Source organism: Microcaecilia unicolor, chromosome 13 (genome assembly GCF_901765095.1).
Source record: "Microcaecilia unicolor chromosome 13, aMicUni1.1, whole genome shotgun sequence".
Taxonomy (NCBI): Eukaryota; Metazoa; Chordata; class Amphibia; order Gymnophiona; family Siphonopidae; genus Microcaecilia; species Microcaecilia unicolor.
In genome coordinates, this window is record NC_044043.1 from 92,970,299 (window position 1) to 92,989,455 (window position 19,157).

A 19,157-nucleotide genomic window follows, 5' to 3' on the forward strand; every position below is an offset into this window, starting at 1 on the left:
GATTTAATGGACCCACATTTGTGTAATATTTAGCTCATTCATCTGCTCCAGTAATATACTGGGGATAGCAACTAATCTCCATCATAAAACTGATCGCTCAAAAGCTCAGGCTGTGGCTTGAATTCACTGTCCGTGGTACAAATTCTTTCCAAAATGAACTAAGACAGAGAGAACACAATTTAAAAAAAATAATTATTATATATATATATATATACACATACATATACATTTATACATATATATATATATATATATATATATATATATATATATATACATACATACATACAAAGATAGCTCTTAACCTTATGAGTAACAAAAAACAAATATCCACTCGATCACATTCCAACCAAAGGGCTAAAAATTCCACGACTGCAGATCGTTCCCCCTGTATGGGTAACACTGGCCAGGGAGCTATACATTCAACTTCATTATAAAACACAACATTTTTCTTCTCATCCCACTCATGGTCGCAATTTCTAAACAGAATTGTTTCAAGGGTGTAATGATAAATACCTACAGCCTTCTTCCTAAAGAATGAGTTAGAGGCAAAGACCAGGCTAACTAGTCAATGGTTAAACAGGTGAGCTCTCTCTAAAAGGCATAAACAGAGGCTAATCCAGGCCACAATTACTTAGTTTGGTTCCCAAGACCCCCAACCCAACCATTTTGGTTTTCAGCGTATCTACAATGATTATGCATTGCCCAGTTATGAAAATATAACTCATGTATATTAATTCTGGATATCCTGAAGACCACAGCAGCCAGGTGGGCCTGAAGGATCAGTCTGCAAACCATGGGCTTAAAAAATAGCTAAGCTATTCTAAATATTCAGGGCAAGTTTGGAATCCTATGGGATGCCTGAAAAGCTGCAAACATCCTATAGAAAAACTGAAAATTTTGTGGCAAGATAGTGCTACAGGGCATAGGAGTCAACTTTTCAAAATTATTGTGGGTGCTAAACCCAACAGAAATCACCTCTCCCTGGATACAAAGACTTTGTTCAATATTGGGGGTCCTCAAGCACCCACAGAGCCGGCTCCTATGTTACAGGGTAAAGAACATTTGGGAACATGTAGGCCTAGCATCAACTATTTTACCCATATAAAGGGGGACAACTGTTCAAGGACATTTTTCTCCTTCTAATACATAAGGGGAGGGGGCAATATCTAAAGGAAGCACTCAATAAATGCTTCAAATTTGACTTTGAACACAACTGTTTGCCTCTGTTCTACTTCTTAGTCTATGCGATTTCATGCCTCTGCACTCAGAGGTCCAATTTCCCCATTCCAACAAGCAGAGACTCTTACCAGACCCAAGGCGACGGAACTGGAAGCCTTCAGTAGAGGTGACGTAAGACGCAATGGAGCCACTCTCCACCACCGTATACAGCACCTCACGGATCTGGGAATCATTTGTGTTTCCTTCGGAACCAACATCCAGCTCCACAAAGACATTCCCATCTATCTCCCTGAAATGCAGACAAAGGGAAGCAGATTCATAACAGAGGCAAAGTCCTTGGAATTTGATATGCACTACAGCACTAACCTGAGATTCAACGACATTCTTTGATCAGAACGCACCAATTTAAATCCTAGTTCCATTCCCAACTCGATCAACTTTTTAAAAAAAATCTATTATTGGCATCAATAAAAAAACAATTCTAGAACCTTAATACAATAACGAAGTGGCTCCCAAACCCTGTCCTAGGGGATCAACAGGCAGTCAGGTTTTCAGGATATCCAGAAGAGAGATTTGCATGCACTGCCTCCACTGCATGTGAATGTCTCTCGTGAATATTCATTGTGGATATCCTAAAAAACCTGACTGGCTGGGAAGCTCCCAGGACGGATTTGGAAACACAATAATGTAATAAACCTCAACTTTAGTACTGAGTGATTAGAAAACTCAATAGATACCAATGGACACAAACTTCATTTCGTATTCATTCCCCCCCCTTCCACCTCAGATAATTTTAAAAGCGGATGGTACACACGAGCCCAATGGTTTGATGGAAAGGACTATGTAGTGTCCTGCACAGAGCCTGGCTATTTCCACCATCTAAAGCTATGGAAGTCTCGCATTTTTGGAATGAAAACACCCAGAAAATAAGAAGGTATAGTACAGTCTCGATTATCCAGCGTAAACAGGATGGATCTATTGTCGGATAAGTGAATAGTCAGATAATACGGAAAACAATGGTAACCTCTCAAACAATGCGCAAACAAAGGCTGTAAAAGCAAGGTCCCGGGTCTGAAACAAACTGTCTCAGATGAGAAACTTCCCTCTGTGCTACGCCAGAAAACATAGAGCGATGTGATGACATCACCAGGGGGGGACTGTCGTATACGCCAGATGGTCAGATTAGCGAAGGTCGGATAATCGAGACTGTATGGTAAATGAAAGTTGACCAGAACGCAAGTCCATCAGCCAATCGAACTGTCACCATCATCTGCTATTTTTTTAAATTGAACAAAGAAGCCATGTAGTTGCTCTCTTAGTCCGACACAGTGAACAGAATGCCAGGTTAAGAGGTATAAGACTCCGCTAGCCTGCCTAGTTTCATTCCTGGTTCGATGCCGTAGACCCCTGAGGATCTCTGGATTTTCCCTGGCTTCTTATACCTAGGCTTTATTAAATTCTGTTACACTTTATGCCTTTATCATCTTCTCTAGGTGGTCATTCTATGCATACACCACCCTTTCTGTGAAAAACATTCTGATGCTACTCTCCCCCTATTCCCTCCTTAGAGCCTATTCTCCCCTCCCCCCCCTTAGAGCCTTATATTGTGAACTCTTGGTCTGGAAGAGGTCGAATGCCTATTCATTATTTACATCTTGAGGGCAGACACTAAGGAATAGGCCCGGCCAGTGCCTAGTACTCTGCCTTAATGACATCATTCAGCTTTCCCAGGCAGTTCGCTTGTGGTATTGCCCTGCTTGCCCCTGCCCCCACTCTGAATAGACCCTGTCCGAATGTCTTTCTCATTTCTCCTCTTCTTTATGATACATATTTAGGTCTTTACGGCTCATTTTATTAGTAACATAGTAACATACTAGATGACGGCAGAAAAAGACCTGCACAGTCCATCCAGTCTGCCCAACAAGACAACTCATATGTGCTACTTTTGTGTATACCCTACTTTGATTTGTACCTGTGCTCTTCAGGGCACAGACCATATAAGTCTGCCCAGCAATATCCCTGCCTCCCAACCTCCAGTCCCGCCTCCCACCACTGGCTCTGCTATCCAATCTCGGTTAAGCTCCTGAGGATCCATTCCTTCTGAACAGGATTCCTTTATGTTTATCCCACGCATGTTTGAATTCCATTACCGTTTTCCTCTCCACTACCTCCCGCGGGAGGGCATTCCAAGCATCCACCACTCTCTCCGTGAAGAAATACTTCCTGACATTTTTCTTGAGTCTGCCCCCCTTCAATCTTATTTCATGTCCTCTCGTTCTTATTACAGATTCTACACCATTTTGGCAGCCCGTCTCATATTCTATCCTTCCAGAGTTACGGTGTCTATAATGGGACAAAATACCCCAGGTGAGGTCCCACCAAACACTGATAACAGAAGTGCTACCTACCTCTCTCCCTGCTATATATTCTTGCATCCTTCTGCTTTTAACCACTGCCTTTTTTTTTTTTTTAAGTTTGTACCTCAACAGACGGGCCCAGGACAGATCACGCAGGGCACACCAATAATCCCCAGGAATAATGAACAAATAGAGATGCAGGTGAGACTTTTTTCCGTGCGATTAACTTAAAAAGCTCTGGAACCATCCGGGACGTTGGGCTAAATTTCAACGCATTTGGGAACCCTTTTGGCTAGCCATGTCACATAGGATTCGCAGCTGGCTTTTGACTTGTTAAGTTCCTGTTATATTGCTCATTCTATAGTTTGTTTCTCAGGTCTGGATAAGGGAAAGGGAAATGGGACTTGATATACTGCCTTTCTGTGGTATTTTGCAACTACATTCACAGCGGTTTACATATATTCAGGTACTTATTTTGCACCAGGGGCAATGGAGGGTTAAGTGACTTGCCCAGAGTCACAAGGAGCTGTAGTGGGAATGGAACTCAGTTCCCCAGGATCAAAGTCCACTGCACTAACCACTAGGCTACTCCTCCACTAGCAACATTCCATGTAGAATCTTCAAAGAGTAGCAACAGAATCTCAAACAGTAGCAACATTCCATCTAGAATCTCCAATTGAAGCAACATTCCATCTAGAATCTCCAATAGTGAAAGGGAACTGGGACTTGATATACCACCTTTCTGTGGTATTTTGCAACTACATTCAAAGTGGTTTACATATATTCAGGTACTTATTTTGTACCAGGGGCAATGGAGGGTTAAGTGACTTGCCCAGAGTCACAAGGAGCTGCAGTGGGAATCGAACTCAGTTCCCCAGGATCAAAGTCCACTGCACTAACCACTAGGCTAACTCCTCCACTAGCAACATTCCATGTAGAATCTCAAATAGTAGCAACAGAATCTCAATAGTAGCAACATTCCATCTAGAATCTACAACAGTAGCAACATTCCATGTAGAATCTCCAGTAGTAGCAACATTCCATGTAGAATCTTCAATAGTAGCAACATTCCATGTAGAATGTCCAATAGTAGCAACATTCCATCTAGAATCTCCAATAGGGAAAGGGGACTTGATATACCGCCTTTCTGAGGTTTTTGCAACTACATTCAAAGCGGTTTACATATATTCAGGTACTTATTTTGTACCAGGGGCAATGGAGAGTTAAGTGACTTGCCCAGAGTCACAAGGAGCTGCAGTAGGAATCAAACTCAGTTCCCCAGGATCAAAGTCCACTGCACTAACCACTAGGCTAACTCCTCCACTAGCAACATTCCATGTAGAATCTCAAATAGTAGCAACAGAATCTCAATAGTAGCAACATTCCATCTAGAATCTACAACAGTAGCAACATTCCATGTAGAATCTCCAGTAGTAGCAACATTCCATGTAGAATCTTCAATAGTAGCAACATTCCATGTAGAATGTCCAATAGTAGCAACATTCCATCTAGAATCTCCAATAGGGAAAGGGGACTTGATATACCGCCTTTCTGAGGTTTTTGCAACTACATTCAAAGCGGTTTACATATATTCAGGTACTTATTTTGTACCAGGGGCAATGGAGAGTTAAGTGACTTGCCCAGAGTCACAAGGAGCTGCAGTAGGAATCAAACTCAGTTCCCCAGGATCAAAGTCCACTGCACTAACCACTAGGCTAACTCCTCCACTAGCAACATTCCATGTAGAATCTCAAATAGTAGCAACAGAATCTCAATAGTAGCAACATTCCATCTAGAATCTACAACAGTAGCAACATTCCATGTAGAATCTCCAGTAGTAGCAACATTCCATGTAGAATCTTCAATAGTAGCAACATTCCATGTAGAATGTCCAATAGTAGCAACATTCCATCTAGAATCTCCAATAGGGAAAGGGGACTTGATATACCGCCTTTCTGAGGTTTTTGCAACTACATTCAAAGCGGTTTACATATATTCAGGTACTTATTTTGTACCAGGGGCAATGGAGAGTTAAGTGACTTGCCCAGAGTCACAACGAGCTGCAGTGGGAATCGAACGCAGTTCCCCAGGATCAAAGTCCGCTGCACTAACCACTAGGCTACTCCTCCACTCCTGAAACCACCAGATCTGGGAGACTAGATTGGATAGCTGGGAATAAGGGGGGGGGGAGTGGGGGGGGAGGATTATTGTTATTTGGCTGATTCAATAAAAATTTGTTTAAAAAAAACACTTAAAAAGTTAAAACATTTGTAGCTATCTTTTGAGAGCAGTGCCTTCAAAATGTATTAAACAGTGCAAAAGAAGGTCTGTCTTGTTTGTTGACTATTTTTTTTTTTTTTTAAATTAATGGGAAGGGACTTCAGATGAGGCAAAGAAAGAGAAAGGACAGCAGAAGCATGCTGCCCTTTTCCAGGCTGATTAGTGCATGCATCCTCTGAACAGGCACTTACTTGATAAAGACAACGCTCACAATCTGTTCTCCAGGGATCTTGTAATATTCAGATTCCAGCTGGGGAAAAAAAAAAAAAAAAGAGAGAAAGATGTTATCCTAACCACAGCAGAAAATTATTTTCGGTGACTTTCTCTTTTTTATGAAATATATGTCATGGATTTAATGTTATTATATTTTCTGTTATGTTTTTAGATATTTATTTTTACATTTATTTGTATGTTATACAGCCCCTGACTGCTATGGGCGAAACACGGCCTGTGTCAGGCAGTTTCAATCTATGATGTTCTAATAAATATTTGGTTTGACTTTTTATCTGGTCTGTTTTATTTGTGCCAGCATGGGAGCATGGCAGGGGGAGAAAACCCACTTATCTGGACTGGTCTGGCATGGACGAGTAGGAGCTCACTAACCACTTAATTTGCATGCACAGATTTGGGCACCATATATAGAATCCAGGGTATGCCACTAGCATGCTCCCATCACAGACCATAACCAAGTGCATGTCTAGAACTTACACGTACATAAGTGCTACAAGTTCTATAATTTTATTGTGCAAATGGCACTTACATTTAGACGCTAAAGTTGTAGATTTGAGGAGATAACGCATAAAATAACCTGAGACTCTTTCTCTTCACTTCTGACCTTTCATCTTTTCTAGATCAAGACAACGGAATAAGAAATATGAAAATGATCCCATCTTACCGTATCCACCACTGCCTCCGACACGTCTCGAAACTCTTCAGAAGACACATCATCAAGCGCCGAACTGAATTCGATGGTGTGTGTGAAGTTCACCAGGGCTCGGTAATAGACTGTCGAAGAAAAAGAAAAGATCAATGGAACAGGACATTCTAATGGGAGTTAGAGAAAAGGCTGGCGGTGATCCTCTTCGCATGCATGCACCCCAACTGTGAACTACATCAACACTTTACCAAAACCATCCAGTCACGTATACAAATACAATAATTTGGCAGTAGATAAAGGCTGGTTTTGAATTCTATTCTTATTCTTGGGCCCCTCACCTTCATCTTTACTTCCACCCCATCCACTGGAACATTGACTACATCCCCTACCATTTCTATACCAAAATAGTTTCTTTTTTTATTTAACAATATTTCACATTTACAACCAAGCAAAAACACTTGTAAAGAGAAGTATGAATCACTATATAGATATTCTATAAAAGAGGAAAAAGACAGAATAAAAGCAAATTATACATTGAAAATCACACTCAGGTCCATACTATAGGATCCAAGATTACAAACAATGAAGTAAATACACCTAACATATACAGAATTCCAATAACCAACAGAAAATCGAGCTAATGCAAGGTACAAATTCCCCCCCCCCTACTACTACTACTTATCATTTCTAAAGCACTACTAGATGTACGCAGCGCTGTACACTTGAACATGAAGAGACAGTCCCTGCTCGACAGAGCTTACAATCTAATTAGGACAGACAAACAGGACAAACAAGAGATAAGGGAATATTAAAGTGAGGGTGATAAAATAAGGGTTGTGAACAAGTGAATAAGGGTTAGGAGTTAAAAGCAGCATCAAAAAGGTGGGCTTTTAGCTTAGATTTGAAGACAGCCAGAGATGGAGCTTGCCGTACCGGCTCAGGAAGTCTATTCCAGGCATATGGTGCAGCAAGATAAAAGGAATGGACTCTGGAGTTAGCAGTGGAGGAGAAGGGTGCAGATAAGACAGATTTACCCAGTGAACGAAGTTTCCGGGGAGGAATGTAGGGAGAGATGAGAGTGGAGAGATATTGAGGAGCTGCAGAGTGAATGCACTTATAGGTCAATAAGAGGAGTTTGAACTGTATGCAGAAACGGATAGGAAGTGAAGTGACTTGAGGGGAGGGCTAATATGAGCATAACGACACTGGCGGAATATAAGTTGTGCAGCAGAATTTTGAACAGATTGAAGAGGAGAGAGATGGCTAAGTGGGAGACCTGTGAGAAGCAAGTTGCAATAGACTAAGCGAGAGGTGATAAGAGTGTGGATGAGGGTTCTGGTAGTGTGCTCAGAAAGGAAAGGGCAAATTTTGTTGGTATTATAGAGAAAGAAACGACAGGTTTTAGCAGTCTGCTGAATATGTGCAGAGAAGGAGAGGGAGGAGTTGAAGATGACCCCAAGGTTACAGCTGATGAGACAGGAAGGATGAGATTGTTATCCACAGAAATAGAGAATGGGGGAGGAGGAGAGGTTGGCTTAGGGGGAAAGATGAGAAGCTCAGTCTTGGTCATGTTTAGTTTCAGATGGCGCTGAGACATCCAGGCAGCAATGTCAGACAGGCAGGCTGATACTTTGGCCTGGATTCCTGCTGAGATTTCTGATGTGGAGAGGTAGATCTGGGAGTCATCAGCATAAAGATGATACTGAAAACCATGGGATGAGATCAGAGTACCAAGGGAAGAAGTATAGATGGAGAAAAGAAGAGGTCCCAGGACAGATCCCTGAGGTACACCAACTGACAGTGGGATGGAAGTAGAGGAGGATCCACTAGAGTATACACTAAAGGTACGCTGGGAGAGATAAGAAGAAAACCAGGAAAGAACAGAGCCCTGAAATCCAAGTGAGGACAGGTAATCAAGGAGTAGGCTTTGATCAACAGTGTCAAAAGCAGCAGATAGATCGAGAAGGATGAGGATAGAACAGAGACCTTTGGATCTGGCCAGGAACAGATCTTTGGAGACTTTAGCAAGTGCTGTTTCAGTTGAATGAAGGGGGCTAAAGCCAGATTGAAGTGATCTGTTTTGACACCAAGAAAGCTGTGAGATGAGAAGGGTCAAAAAAGACATATCTAACTGACTGGTACTTAACTACACATTTACAAGGGTAGCGTAAGAAAAAAGTAGCCCCTAGCTGAAGAACCCACGGTTTCGGTAATAAAAATTGCTAACGTCTCTTCCGAGTGTTTCTGGAAACATCTGGAAAAATTTGAATTCTAACAGCCAAGAAAATCTTTTCTTTATTTGTTACATTTGTACGCGGCGCTTTCCCACTCATGGCAGGCTCAGTGCAGCTTACATGGGGCAATGGAGGGTTAAGTGACTTGCCCAGAGTCACAAGGAGCTGCCTGTGCCTGAAGTGGGAATCGAACTCAGTTCCTCAGTTCCCCAGGACCAAAGTCCACCACCCTAACCACTAGGCCACTCCTCCTCTTCAAAAACCTGTTTTTATCAGGTGCCAACACCACAGTTGCCACCAAGGTTGGTCTCCAAAAAAATGCAGACACGTCCAAAGAAGGATCATTCTGAGCTATATTTTGCTGATCAGCCATAGGTTTAATAGGCAAACCAAAATATTTTCTACGTTGCTGTTTGTAGATTTATCAGTATCCTGCATGCTAACCTGCTCTACAAACTTCATCCAGTTCTTACGCAGACAATGCCCAACATACAGGGTAATCCTAGTGTCATCGTAAAAAGATCTGGTCAAGGCAGTTTTAAGATTCATGCAGAAAATGAGATACAGACCCTCAACACTGTGGGGCACTACATCACTGTCGTACAGATTGCTTAAGTCTCCCTGTTTCAGGTTGAGAACTTCTTACATGGTGGGGGGTGGGGGTGGGGGAAGTGATCATAAAGCCCTTCTTCGTGAAGGATAAGGGGAGACCCTGGACTCCTACAGCTTGGCCAGACCTTGCTGTCCTCCTTCTGGCAAGTCAATAAATCGGCTGCCTGCTGAGCAGAGAGTTGCAAATCATAGTCCTGGCTCATGAAAGATTTCCTCAGAGATGGCCAGAGAGAAGCCGTACAAGTCACATGAATGCAATTTATAACCATTAACATCAGCTGGATTTATTTCCTGCCCTTTCTTGAATTGACAGCCTTATTTCACATTTGATATACCAAATACCTAAAAGGTTTGAAATATAGGTTTTCCGGGTGTCTCACCTTGTAATTTCTAGGGTTACGTAACCATAATCGTTTTAAATAACTCAATTAGGAACCTCAAACCTCCTAATAGGGAATACACAGGCAAAAAAAAAAATTTTTCACCTTCCACTATTTTCTTCAGGAGTAGGATACTATCACTCCTGAAGAAAATAGTGGACGGTGAAAATTTTTTTTTTGCTGTGTATTCCCTATTAGGAGGTTTGAGGTTCCTAATTGAGTTATTTAAAACGATTATGGTTATGTAACCCTAGAAATTACAAGGTGAGACACCCGGAAAACCTATATTTCAAACTTTTTAGGTATTTAGAATTTAAATTGAGACGGTTTGAAATTCCCCAGGTTTAAATTTAGAGTGTTTTCTAACATTTGATATACTGTCATCTTGGTGGTTTCATTCTCTATGTCCAGTCTTACTGGTTTTCTGCGACTCTGTGATTGCATCCCATTCCTTTAAGGCTGTGTCATCTAATCACTTCTGTCATTTTGTTCCGTTTCGCATTAACTATGGCTCTGTCATTTACTTTGATGTTATTACAATTGTGCTATTGTATGATCTTGGTTTTTAAGTACTAATGATTATGTCATGTAGATCTCTTTGATGCATTTTTTTTTTAAGAGCCGCATATTAGGGTCAAGAAATGTTTCCTTTTTGAGCTAACAGTACATGTACAACAAACAACACGCTAACATACTTTATTAAAACTGAATACATTCCATATGCAACACGGTAGACACCCCTCATGGTGTGGGGGTAACATGAAGAGTCACTTAGCAAAACTTGAAGAACGGTCCAGAATTTGGCAGCTAAGATTTAATGCTAAAAAAATGAAGGATCATGGATTTGGGCTGCAAGAACCCAAGGGAACGGTACAGTTTAGGGGGTGAAGAACGTTTGAGTAGGACTTGGGTGTGATCGCATGTCATGATCTTAAGGTGGTCAAAAAGGTAGAAGAGGTGACTGCAAAAGCTAGAAGGATGCTTGGTTGTATAAGGAGAGCAATGGCCAGTAGGAAAAAGGAGGTGATGATGCCCCTGTGTAAGGCTCTGGAGAGACTTAATTTAGAATATTGTGTGACATTCTGGAGACCACACCTTCAAAAAGATAAGCAGAAGGGAGCTGGTCCAGAGGGCGACTACTAAAATGGTCAGTGGTCTTCATTATAAAGCGTATGATGATAGATTCAAAGATCTCAGTATGTGTACTTCTGAAGAATGGTCAGAGACTGGAGATATGATAGAGACATTTAAATACCTATGTTACATAAATGCAAAGGAGGTAGATCTCTTTCAATGAAAGGAAGCTCTGAAACAAGGGAGCATAGGATGAAAGTGAAAGGGGACAGACTTAGATGTGAAATACTTCTTCATGGAAAGAGTGGTGAATTCATGGAACGGCCTCTCGGTGGAGGTGGTTGAGACAAAAACAGTATCTGAATTCAAGAGAGCTTGGAACAAGTACATAGGATCTGTAAGGGCGTGATAGGGAGAGTAGATGGCATGGATGGGCAGATTGGATATAGGCTACCTAGTTTTTAACTGCCTTCATTTTTCGATTAAAAACAAAATCATTTAAAAAGCCTGTTTGAACAACCAGGCCTTACAGACTTACAAAAACTACTGAAGGTCTGTCATTTTCTTCAAGGTGGTTTGGTAGTTTAGATTCAGTTGTTGTACTGGGATCATGGCTCAGGACTGAGTCTGCTTTTCAGACCACAAGTTGCCTCTACCAAAAGGGCATACAAAGATGTTTCAGATGATCACATAAGTGGGTGAGATGGGATTAGAACTTGGGGCTGTAAATTATGAGCTTTATGATGAAGCCACCCTCCAGTTGAAATTACATCAAGGCAATACAGGAGTAAAAGATTACAAGGTGAGAACTTGTTCTATGTCTCGTTTTTTTCTTATTTCTATGAATATTTCATTTGGTTTTATGTGTTATTTTATATTGTTTTATTGTTTGTATGACATTATGACTATATAGTTGTAAGCTGCCAAGCACTAAGGATGAGTAGCATATATATATATATATATATATATTTTTTTTTTAATTACTATCTTTTTTTTTATGTTTCAACATTTTTATTGATGGTACAACCAACTTGACAGTCAACATTCTCAATATACAACCAGTGAAGAACCAAACGGACCGGTGGGTAACAGGTTAGCAAATATACCATCATATATTTTTACATTTTCTCCCCCTCCCCCTTACTCCCCTCCCTTAAGCTACTCATACTTAGATCCAAATATTGTAACGTTTCTCATTACTATTTTTTTTTCAGAGACTCCAAACAGCAAGAATCCAAGATAGCATTTGAAGCAAGGTCTCTTGAAATGAACCTGAGAAGCTAACTCAGAGCAGACCCTGCCTCTGCACACAGCTGGGTGCAGGATTCCAGTTGCACACAATACTCCTGTTTCGGGTGCCACAGTTAGGGGTGCACATAGTCCCTGTAAAATGAGAAGAGTCAGGGTCAGCGAGGACAGAGCAAGCTGCCGGGAGGTGCAGCTGTTCGTTAAACAAAACATATCCCAGCGCCACGAGGCTAAAAAGGTGGAGAGAGGAATCGTCCTCTCCAGCCAAATCTCATTCCTGGCTTCCCTGGGGGGGGCAGAACCTTTGCCTCGCAGCTGTTTCTGCTGAAACATGGAGACTGTTATTAGGGGTTGCTGCTTCATTTGCTAAATACCGATGATTCTTCAACCAGAGCCCCCCTTGTTGCTATGCCAGCCTGGTCAAGCTCAGAATCACGGCCAGTTCCAACAGATCTGACAGTGGATGACAGAGATACCAAGTCTCGTTCATTAAGAGCGTGTAATGCTCATTTGAAAGCTCACTCACTCTCACACACTCTGAACCCTATTTCTCACTCATCAGAACCTCAGTATCAGTGCACATCTTGATCACTGCTTTCACAAGAGGGAAGCCTTAGAGAAGGAAACCAAGAGGGGCGGCCAAGTTTTCCTGAGGACATCCTCGCAGGACGTCCTGGCGAAACCCATATTATCAAAACAAGATGTGCGTCCATCTTTCATTTCGATAATATGGTCGGGGACGCCCAAATCTTGACATTTAGGTCATCCCTAGAGATGGTTGTCCTTAGACTTGGCCGTTTCTGATTTTCGGCGATAATGGAAACTAAGGACGCCCATCTTAGAAACGACCAAATGCAAGCCCTTTGGTTGTGGGAGGAGCCAGCATTCGTAGTGCACTGGTCCCCCTCACATGCCAGGACACCAACTGGGCACCCTAGGGGGCACTGCAGTGGACTTCAGAAAAAGCTCCCAGGTACATAGCTCCCTTACCTTGTGTGCTGAGCCCCCCAAAACCCCTTACCCACAACTGTACACCACTACCATAGCCCTTACTAGTGAAGGGGGGCACCTAGATATGGGTACAGTAGGTTTCTGGTGGGTTTTGCAGGGCTCAAATTTACCACCACAAACGTAACAGATGGGGGGGGGATGGGCCTGGGTCCGCCTGCCTGCCTGAAGTGCCCTGCACCCACTAAAACTGCTCCAGGACCTGCATACTGCTGTGATGGACTCATATGGCATTTGAGGCTGACAAAAAATATTTTTAAACTATTTTTTTGAGGGTGGGAAGGGGTTAGTGACCACTGGGGGAGTAAGGGAAGGTCATCCCCGATTCCCGCCTGTGGTCATCTGGTCAGTTCGGGCACCTTTTCGTGGCTTGGTCGTAACAAAAAAAAGACCAAGTAAAGTCATCCAAGTGCTTGTCAGGGACGCCCTTTTTTTTCCATTATGGGTCGAGGACACCCATGTGTTAAGCACACCCAAGTCCCGCCTTCGCTATGCCTCCGACATGCCCCCAGGAACTTTGGTTGTCCCCGCGATGAAAAGCAGTTGGGGACGCCCAAAATCGGCTTTCGATTATGCCGATTTGGGCGACCCTGGGAGAAGGACTCCCATCTTCCAATTTGTGTCAAAAGATGGGCGTCCTTCTCTTTCGAAAATAAGCCTGCAAGTGGTCCAACCAGTATGAAGAAATCTGAGCATACCTTCCTGCTTACAGCTTCCCCTTCCCCTTGCCCTGTCCCTTTTCCCTTTACTTCAAAACCGATGTACATACTTTTAACTATGAGGTGGAAGACAATTTTCAGATCAAAACATTTAACCAAATTGCTCCCCGCTTTGTCTGTATTGTTTCAGAGGCTCCAAAGAAAAGCCAATATCATCTAATGCTGCCTTGATTCGTTTGTAACCATCAATCAAAGAAAGGGGGAACAATCATGAAATATGATAGCCTAACTACTGGTTTATATCTGATGCCTCTGGTTCCTTTTTTCCTTCTTTTCATTCACGTCACAATTTCTTTTGTTCCCTTTTTCATCTATGTTGATTCGTTTGTAAAGCAATACAACACTTAAATCATTCTAGATTTATACCCTGGACGTACCATCTGAAAAATCTCACTCTTTGGCCTTCAAGCTCACTCCTTGGCGTGGTAAATTTCACTTTTTAGGATGGTTCAACCCTTGGCATCTCTGGGATGAGGGGGACTTCCAACAGGTTTGCTTTACGGTTATCAATGCACACAGCCTCCCGCTTATGGACTGCTAGAAGATCACATGCAGAACACAGAGTCCCCCACTCCCTCACCTTATTCCCGCAAAAGCATGTGGCACAGTGTCTTGTAAGGGCTGCTAGGATAGAATCCCAGCTAGCCTCCATCCTGACAGTGAGTTCTAGATCAGAGCAGGTAGTGAGAAAGCTTTGCCTGAAGAGGGCTCCCTCTGCTGGAACAATAGAGCAAACCGTGATAGCGGCACTTCTCCTACTGCCCACCGTGGGGCAGTGTGTGAGACCCAAGCAGGTCGTGAGAAAGCATCACCTGAAAGGTGCTCCCTGCTGCTGGGAGAAGAAGGGGCCCTTTTACTAAGGCGCCTACGTACACGCCTACAACGTGCGTCAATTTGGAACTACTGCCTAGCTACCGCGTGCCTCACATGGTAAATCCATTTTATACACAACTCCGATACGCGCGTCGGAAAACATTTTTTATTTTCTGCCGTGCAGCACTAACCGGGGTGGTAATCGGCAGTGTACGTGCACTGATGATTAGCGCCCGGTTAAACGCGAAAGACCTTACTGCTAAGTCAATGGGTGGCGGTAAGGTCTCAGGCCCAAAATGGACACGCGCTAATTTTTATTTTGCCGCATGTCCATTTTCGGCCCCCCCCAAAATAAAAGGCCTTTTTTTTAACAGGAGAGCTGGAAAATGGACCTGCGTATGTCCAAAACATGCGCCTACACCAGCGCAGGCCATTTTTTTTGCACGCCTTAGTAAAAAGACCTCGGAATGAACAGCGAGAGCAGCACTTCCCCTACTGCCCACAGTGGGGCAGAATAAGACATAAGCATCGCCACACTGGGTCAGACCAACGGTCCATCTAACCCAGCACCCTGTCTCCGACAGTGGCCCATCCAGGTCACAATCACCTGACAAGATCCACGGAGCAAAGCATGTTGTACTGCTTGTCCCAGGAATAGTAAATTTTTTCCCCTAAGTCCATTTAATAACATTCTATGGCTAAAACGGACGCTCCCATACCAAGACAGGAGCAGCCATTCCAGTGGATATTTTTTTACCTGACTCATAGGAGCTGACTCTGTGGGTGCTTGAGCACCCCCAATATTGAGAAAATTGCTTGAATGTGTCCAGGGAAGGATTGTTTCCATTAGGCTTAGCACCCCCAATAATTCTAAAAAGTTGGCTCCTATGACCTGACTCAACAGGATCTGCTCTGACTTTTCAGAAATGGGATGCCCATTAACTCCTCGGGAGGCGACAGCCGGTCTTCCTGCTTCTGTGGCTACTGTGTATCACATTTCACCTCTCTATTAGCAGGGATCATTTCCAACATGAAAGCACAATGTATTAGATTGTGCTCAAGGCTCCAGATGCATGTGCGAAACACCTTGTCCCAGGCAAGCAGAAAAGCTTGGGAGAATCAGATGGAGGCATCTTCATCCATTTTGCACTGCCATTAAAAATCTTAAATCATGCTCACACTTGTGGGTTTCTAGAAGCAACAAGCTGAGTTCAATTTGCAGTGTAACAGGACTGGTGAATTGAGGATCTGGGTTCAGAGCCATTGCAGGAACAAGGTTCAAACACTAGGACCATTAATAACATAATACTTTGCCATTTTGACAGCACTACCAGACATATTCAGCACTTTATAATGATACTAGGAATAAATGCTCGTTTCTGAGGGCAATGAAACGGGCGCTAGCAAGGGGCCCCCTCCCTCCGAGCTGCTTGCCTTGTTCGGGGTTGGCGTCGCTGTGTGTGGGTAGGGTTTTGTTTGCTGCGCCTCCGTGGCTGTGCCTGTGGCGTTTCGGTTTCGGGCCTCGAGTGTTATAGCTCCGCCCTCGACATCATGACGTTTTGACGCGAGGGCGGTGCAGACACTCCAGGGCACACCGGATATCTCGGGCGCCTCAACTTCCGTGGAGGCTTCAGAACGTTGGGGTTGCCTTTTATATAGATAGATGTCCCTGCCTCAAAACTCTTCCAATCTAAGAACTAGGTTTACTAACTAGAGGCTGACCAAAACTGCTTTTTGAATCTGCCACCAAAACTACCTGAAAGCTTTTGGCTGAAACTGAACCGCAGCCAAAACTCATCACCTGGTTTTGGCTGAAAACTCAAGGTTGGTTGTGTGAACATGAACCAATGAGGGCTGCTGGGGATTGTCAGAGCTTGCAGTCTGCATTTCTCTGCTAAACCCGCAGTATCCAAGCCAAAAATATAATAATTTAAATAATGAAAAAACATATTTTACCTCCAAGCAAAATATTCTCAACACAAATGGACCGCAGCTAATAAAAAATAAACTAAACTAAAAACCATGGTGCTTTTACAGTGGCTGACACTGCACCACACTCGGAATGACAGCTGACATCAGAACTCCAGAGAGGCTAATTCCTAAGGAGTTTAGCATCCCAAATTTACAGGTTTAAATTCCTGCTAAAATTTTGTAGCAAAATCATTTATTTGAAGCACTCTATTTACCATACAAACTACCATGCAAGATCATAACTGCACTACTTGTAATCACAGTACAAAAAAAAAAAAACAAAAATAAAAACAAAACAAAGAGTACCCTCCCCCACCCCTACTTTACAATCTCCAGTCGAGGCAGCCATTTTGAGAGCAGAGCCAGAATGGGCAGTGGTAACTGGGGATGCCGTAACTACATCTATAGACCACCAGGGATTGCAAGATAGCACCAGGTAGGTTTACAGGTTTGAGGGGGGGGGGGGGAAGCACTCAAGGAGGTCTAGGAGGAGGGGCAAAAATCCAGTTTGGAAGGGTGGGAGATAAATGAGGCAAAGTGCAAATTTTTGCCTTCCACCAAAAACAAAGTCATTATACCACAGACGGGAGAACAATGAGGAAGAGAGACTTAAGATAAGTTATTTTCTTGGTCTGTTGCTTTTGAATATAACTGGTGCCCGCCATTTTGGAAATGCACTTTTTGGCATTATCTTTAGCACTTTGAATGAATGAATTTATTACAGACTTCCTCAACCAGGGCTTGTAGGGACTTCCTTTGACGTTTTTCACACTCTCATTTCTTTTGAGATTTATAAATAATTTTATTGCTAATTTTCTTCATAATAAAATTGGAAGGTGTTTTGTATAGAGCTGTCTGGTTTTGTAGTTCAGCCAGCTTTGTATATATAACATTCCCTTATTTTTGATCTAGTAGAGTAATTAGCTAGCTTGTGTCTTGGTTTTCTCACAGACCATAGACAGGCTTGCTTAGCCCTAGTAATGGGCCATAAACTTTAACAAGTGTCTGTTTGTTTGCTTCAAACAGACTCTGAATTAATACAGAGCCTTTTTCAGTGAAGGACCAGTATGAGTGATAAGTATTCGAGGGAAGGAGGTTACAAAGGGCAAATGATGGATAATTGGGAAAAAATACAAAAAAAAAAAAAAAAAAGCAGAATTATGTGAAGGTGACCTTAGAGGTCAGAATTGAAGAATAACAGATAAGTAAGAGAGAAAATATAAGGCATTAAGTGATTGGACAAAATTGGGCTTCAGTAATCTGACAAACACAACTTCTGGTAGTCAGGTTTTGTTAAGCTTCCAAAGGAAACACAGAGAGAGAAAGAGAGAGATTTTATTTTCCTTATACTGAAATTTGGACTGATATACTACTACTTATCATTTCTATAGTGCTACTAGACGTACGCAGCGTTGTACACTTGAACATGAAGAGACAGTCCCTGCTGGACAGAGCTTACAATCTAATTAGGACAGACAAACAGGACAAACAAGGGATAAGGACAAAGAGTAGCAAGATTCCGTGCAGAATCCCAAAGAGCAGCAAGATTCCGGAATCCCACTGTAGCAACACTCTGTGCGGAATCCCAAAGAGCAGCAAGATTCCAGAATCCCAAAGACTACTACTACTACTTATCATTTCTATAGCACTACTAGACGTACGCAGCGTTGTACACTTGAACATGAAGAGACAGTCCCTGCTGGACAGAGCTTACAATCTAATTAGGACAGACAAACAGGACAAACAAGGGATAAGGACAAAGAGTAGCAAGATTCCGTGCAGAATCCCAAAGAGCAGCAAGATTCCGGAATCCCACTGTAGCAACACTCTGTGCGGAATCCCAAAGAGCAGCAAGATTCCAGAATCCCAAAGACTACTACTACTACTTATCATTTCTATAGCACTACTAGACGTACGCAGCGTTGTACACTTGAACATGAAGAGACAGTCCCTGCTGGACAGAGCTTACAATCTAATTAGGACAGACAAACAGGACAAACAAGGGATAAGGACAAAGAGTAGCAAGATTCCGTGCAGAATCCCAAAGAGCAGCAAGATTCCGGAATCCCACTGTAGCAACACTCTGTGCGGAATCCCAAAGAGCAGCAAGATTCCAGAATCCCAAAGACTACTACTACTACTTATCATTTCTATAGCACTACTAGACGTACGCAGCGTTGTACACTTGAACATGAAGAGACAGTCCCTGCTGGACAGAGCTTACAATCTAATTAGGACAGACAAACAGGACAAACAAGGGATAAGGACAAAGAGTAGCAAGATTCCGTGCAGAATCCCAAAGAGCAGCAAGATTCCGGAATCCCACTGTAGCAACACTCTGTGCGGAATCCCAAAGAGCAGCAAGATTCCAGAATCCCAAAGACTACTACTACTACTTATCA

General features: G+C 42.7%; 1 protein-coding gene across 1 annotated transcript in view; it reads right to left on the reverse strand.

The window, feature by feature from the left end:
* Positions 1–19,157, reverse strand: part of HSPG2 (heparan sulfate proteoglycan 2) — a 428,317-nt gene that overhangs the window by 246,011 nt on the left and 163,149 nt on the right. Inside the window, 3 exon segments of the mRNA XM_030222172.1 lie at positions 1,311–1,471; positions 6,011–6,069; positions 6,715–6,824. Of these exon segments, the coding sequence (XP_030078032.1) occupies positions 1,311–1,471; positions 6,011–6,069; positions 6,715–6,824 (330 nt within the window).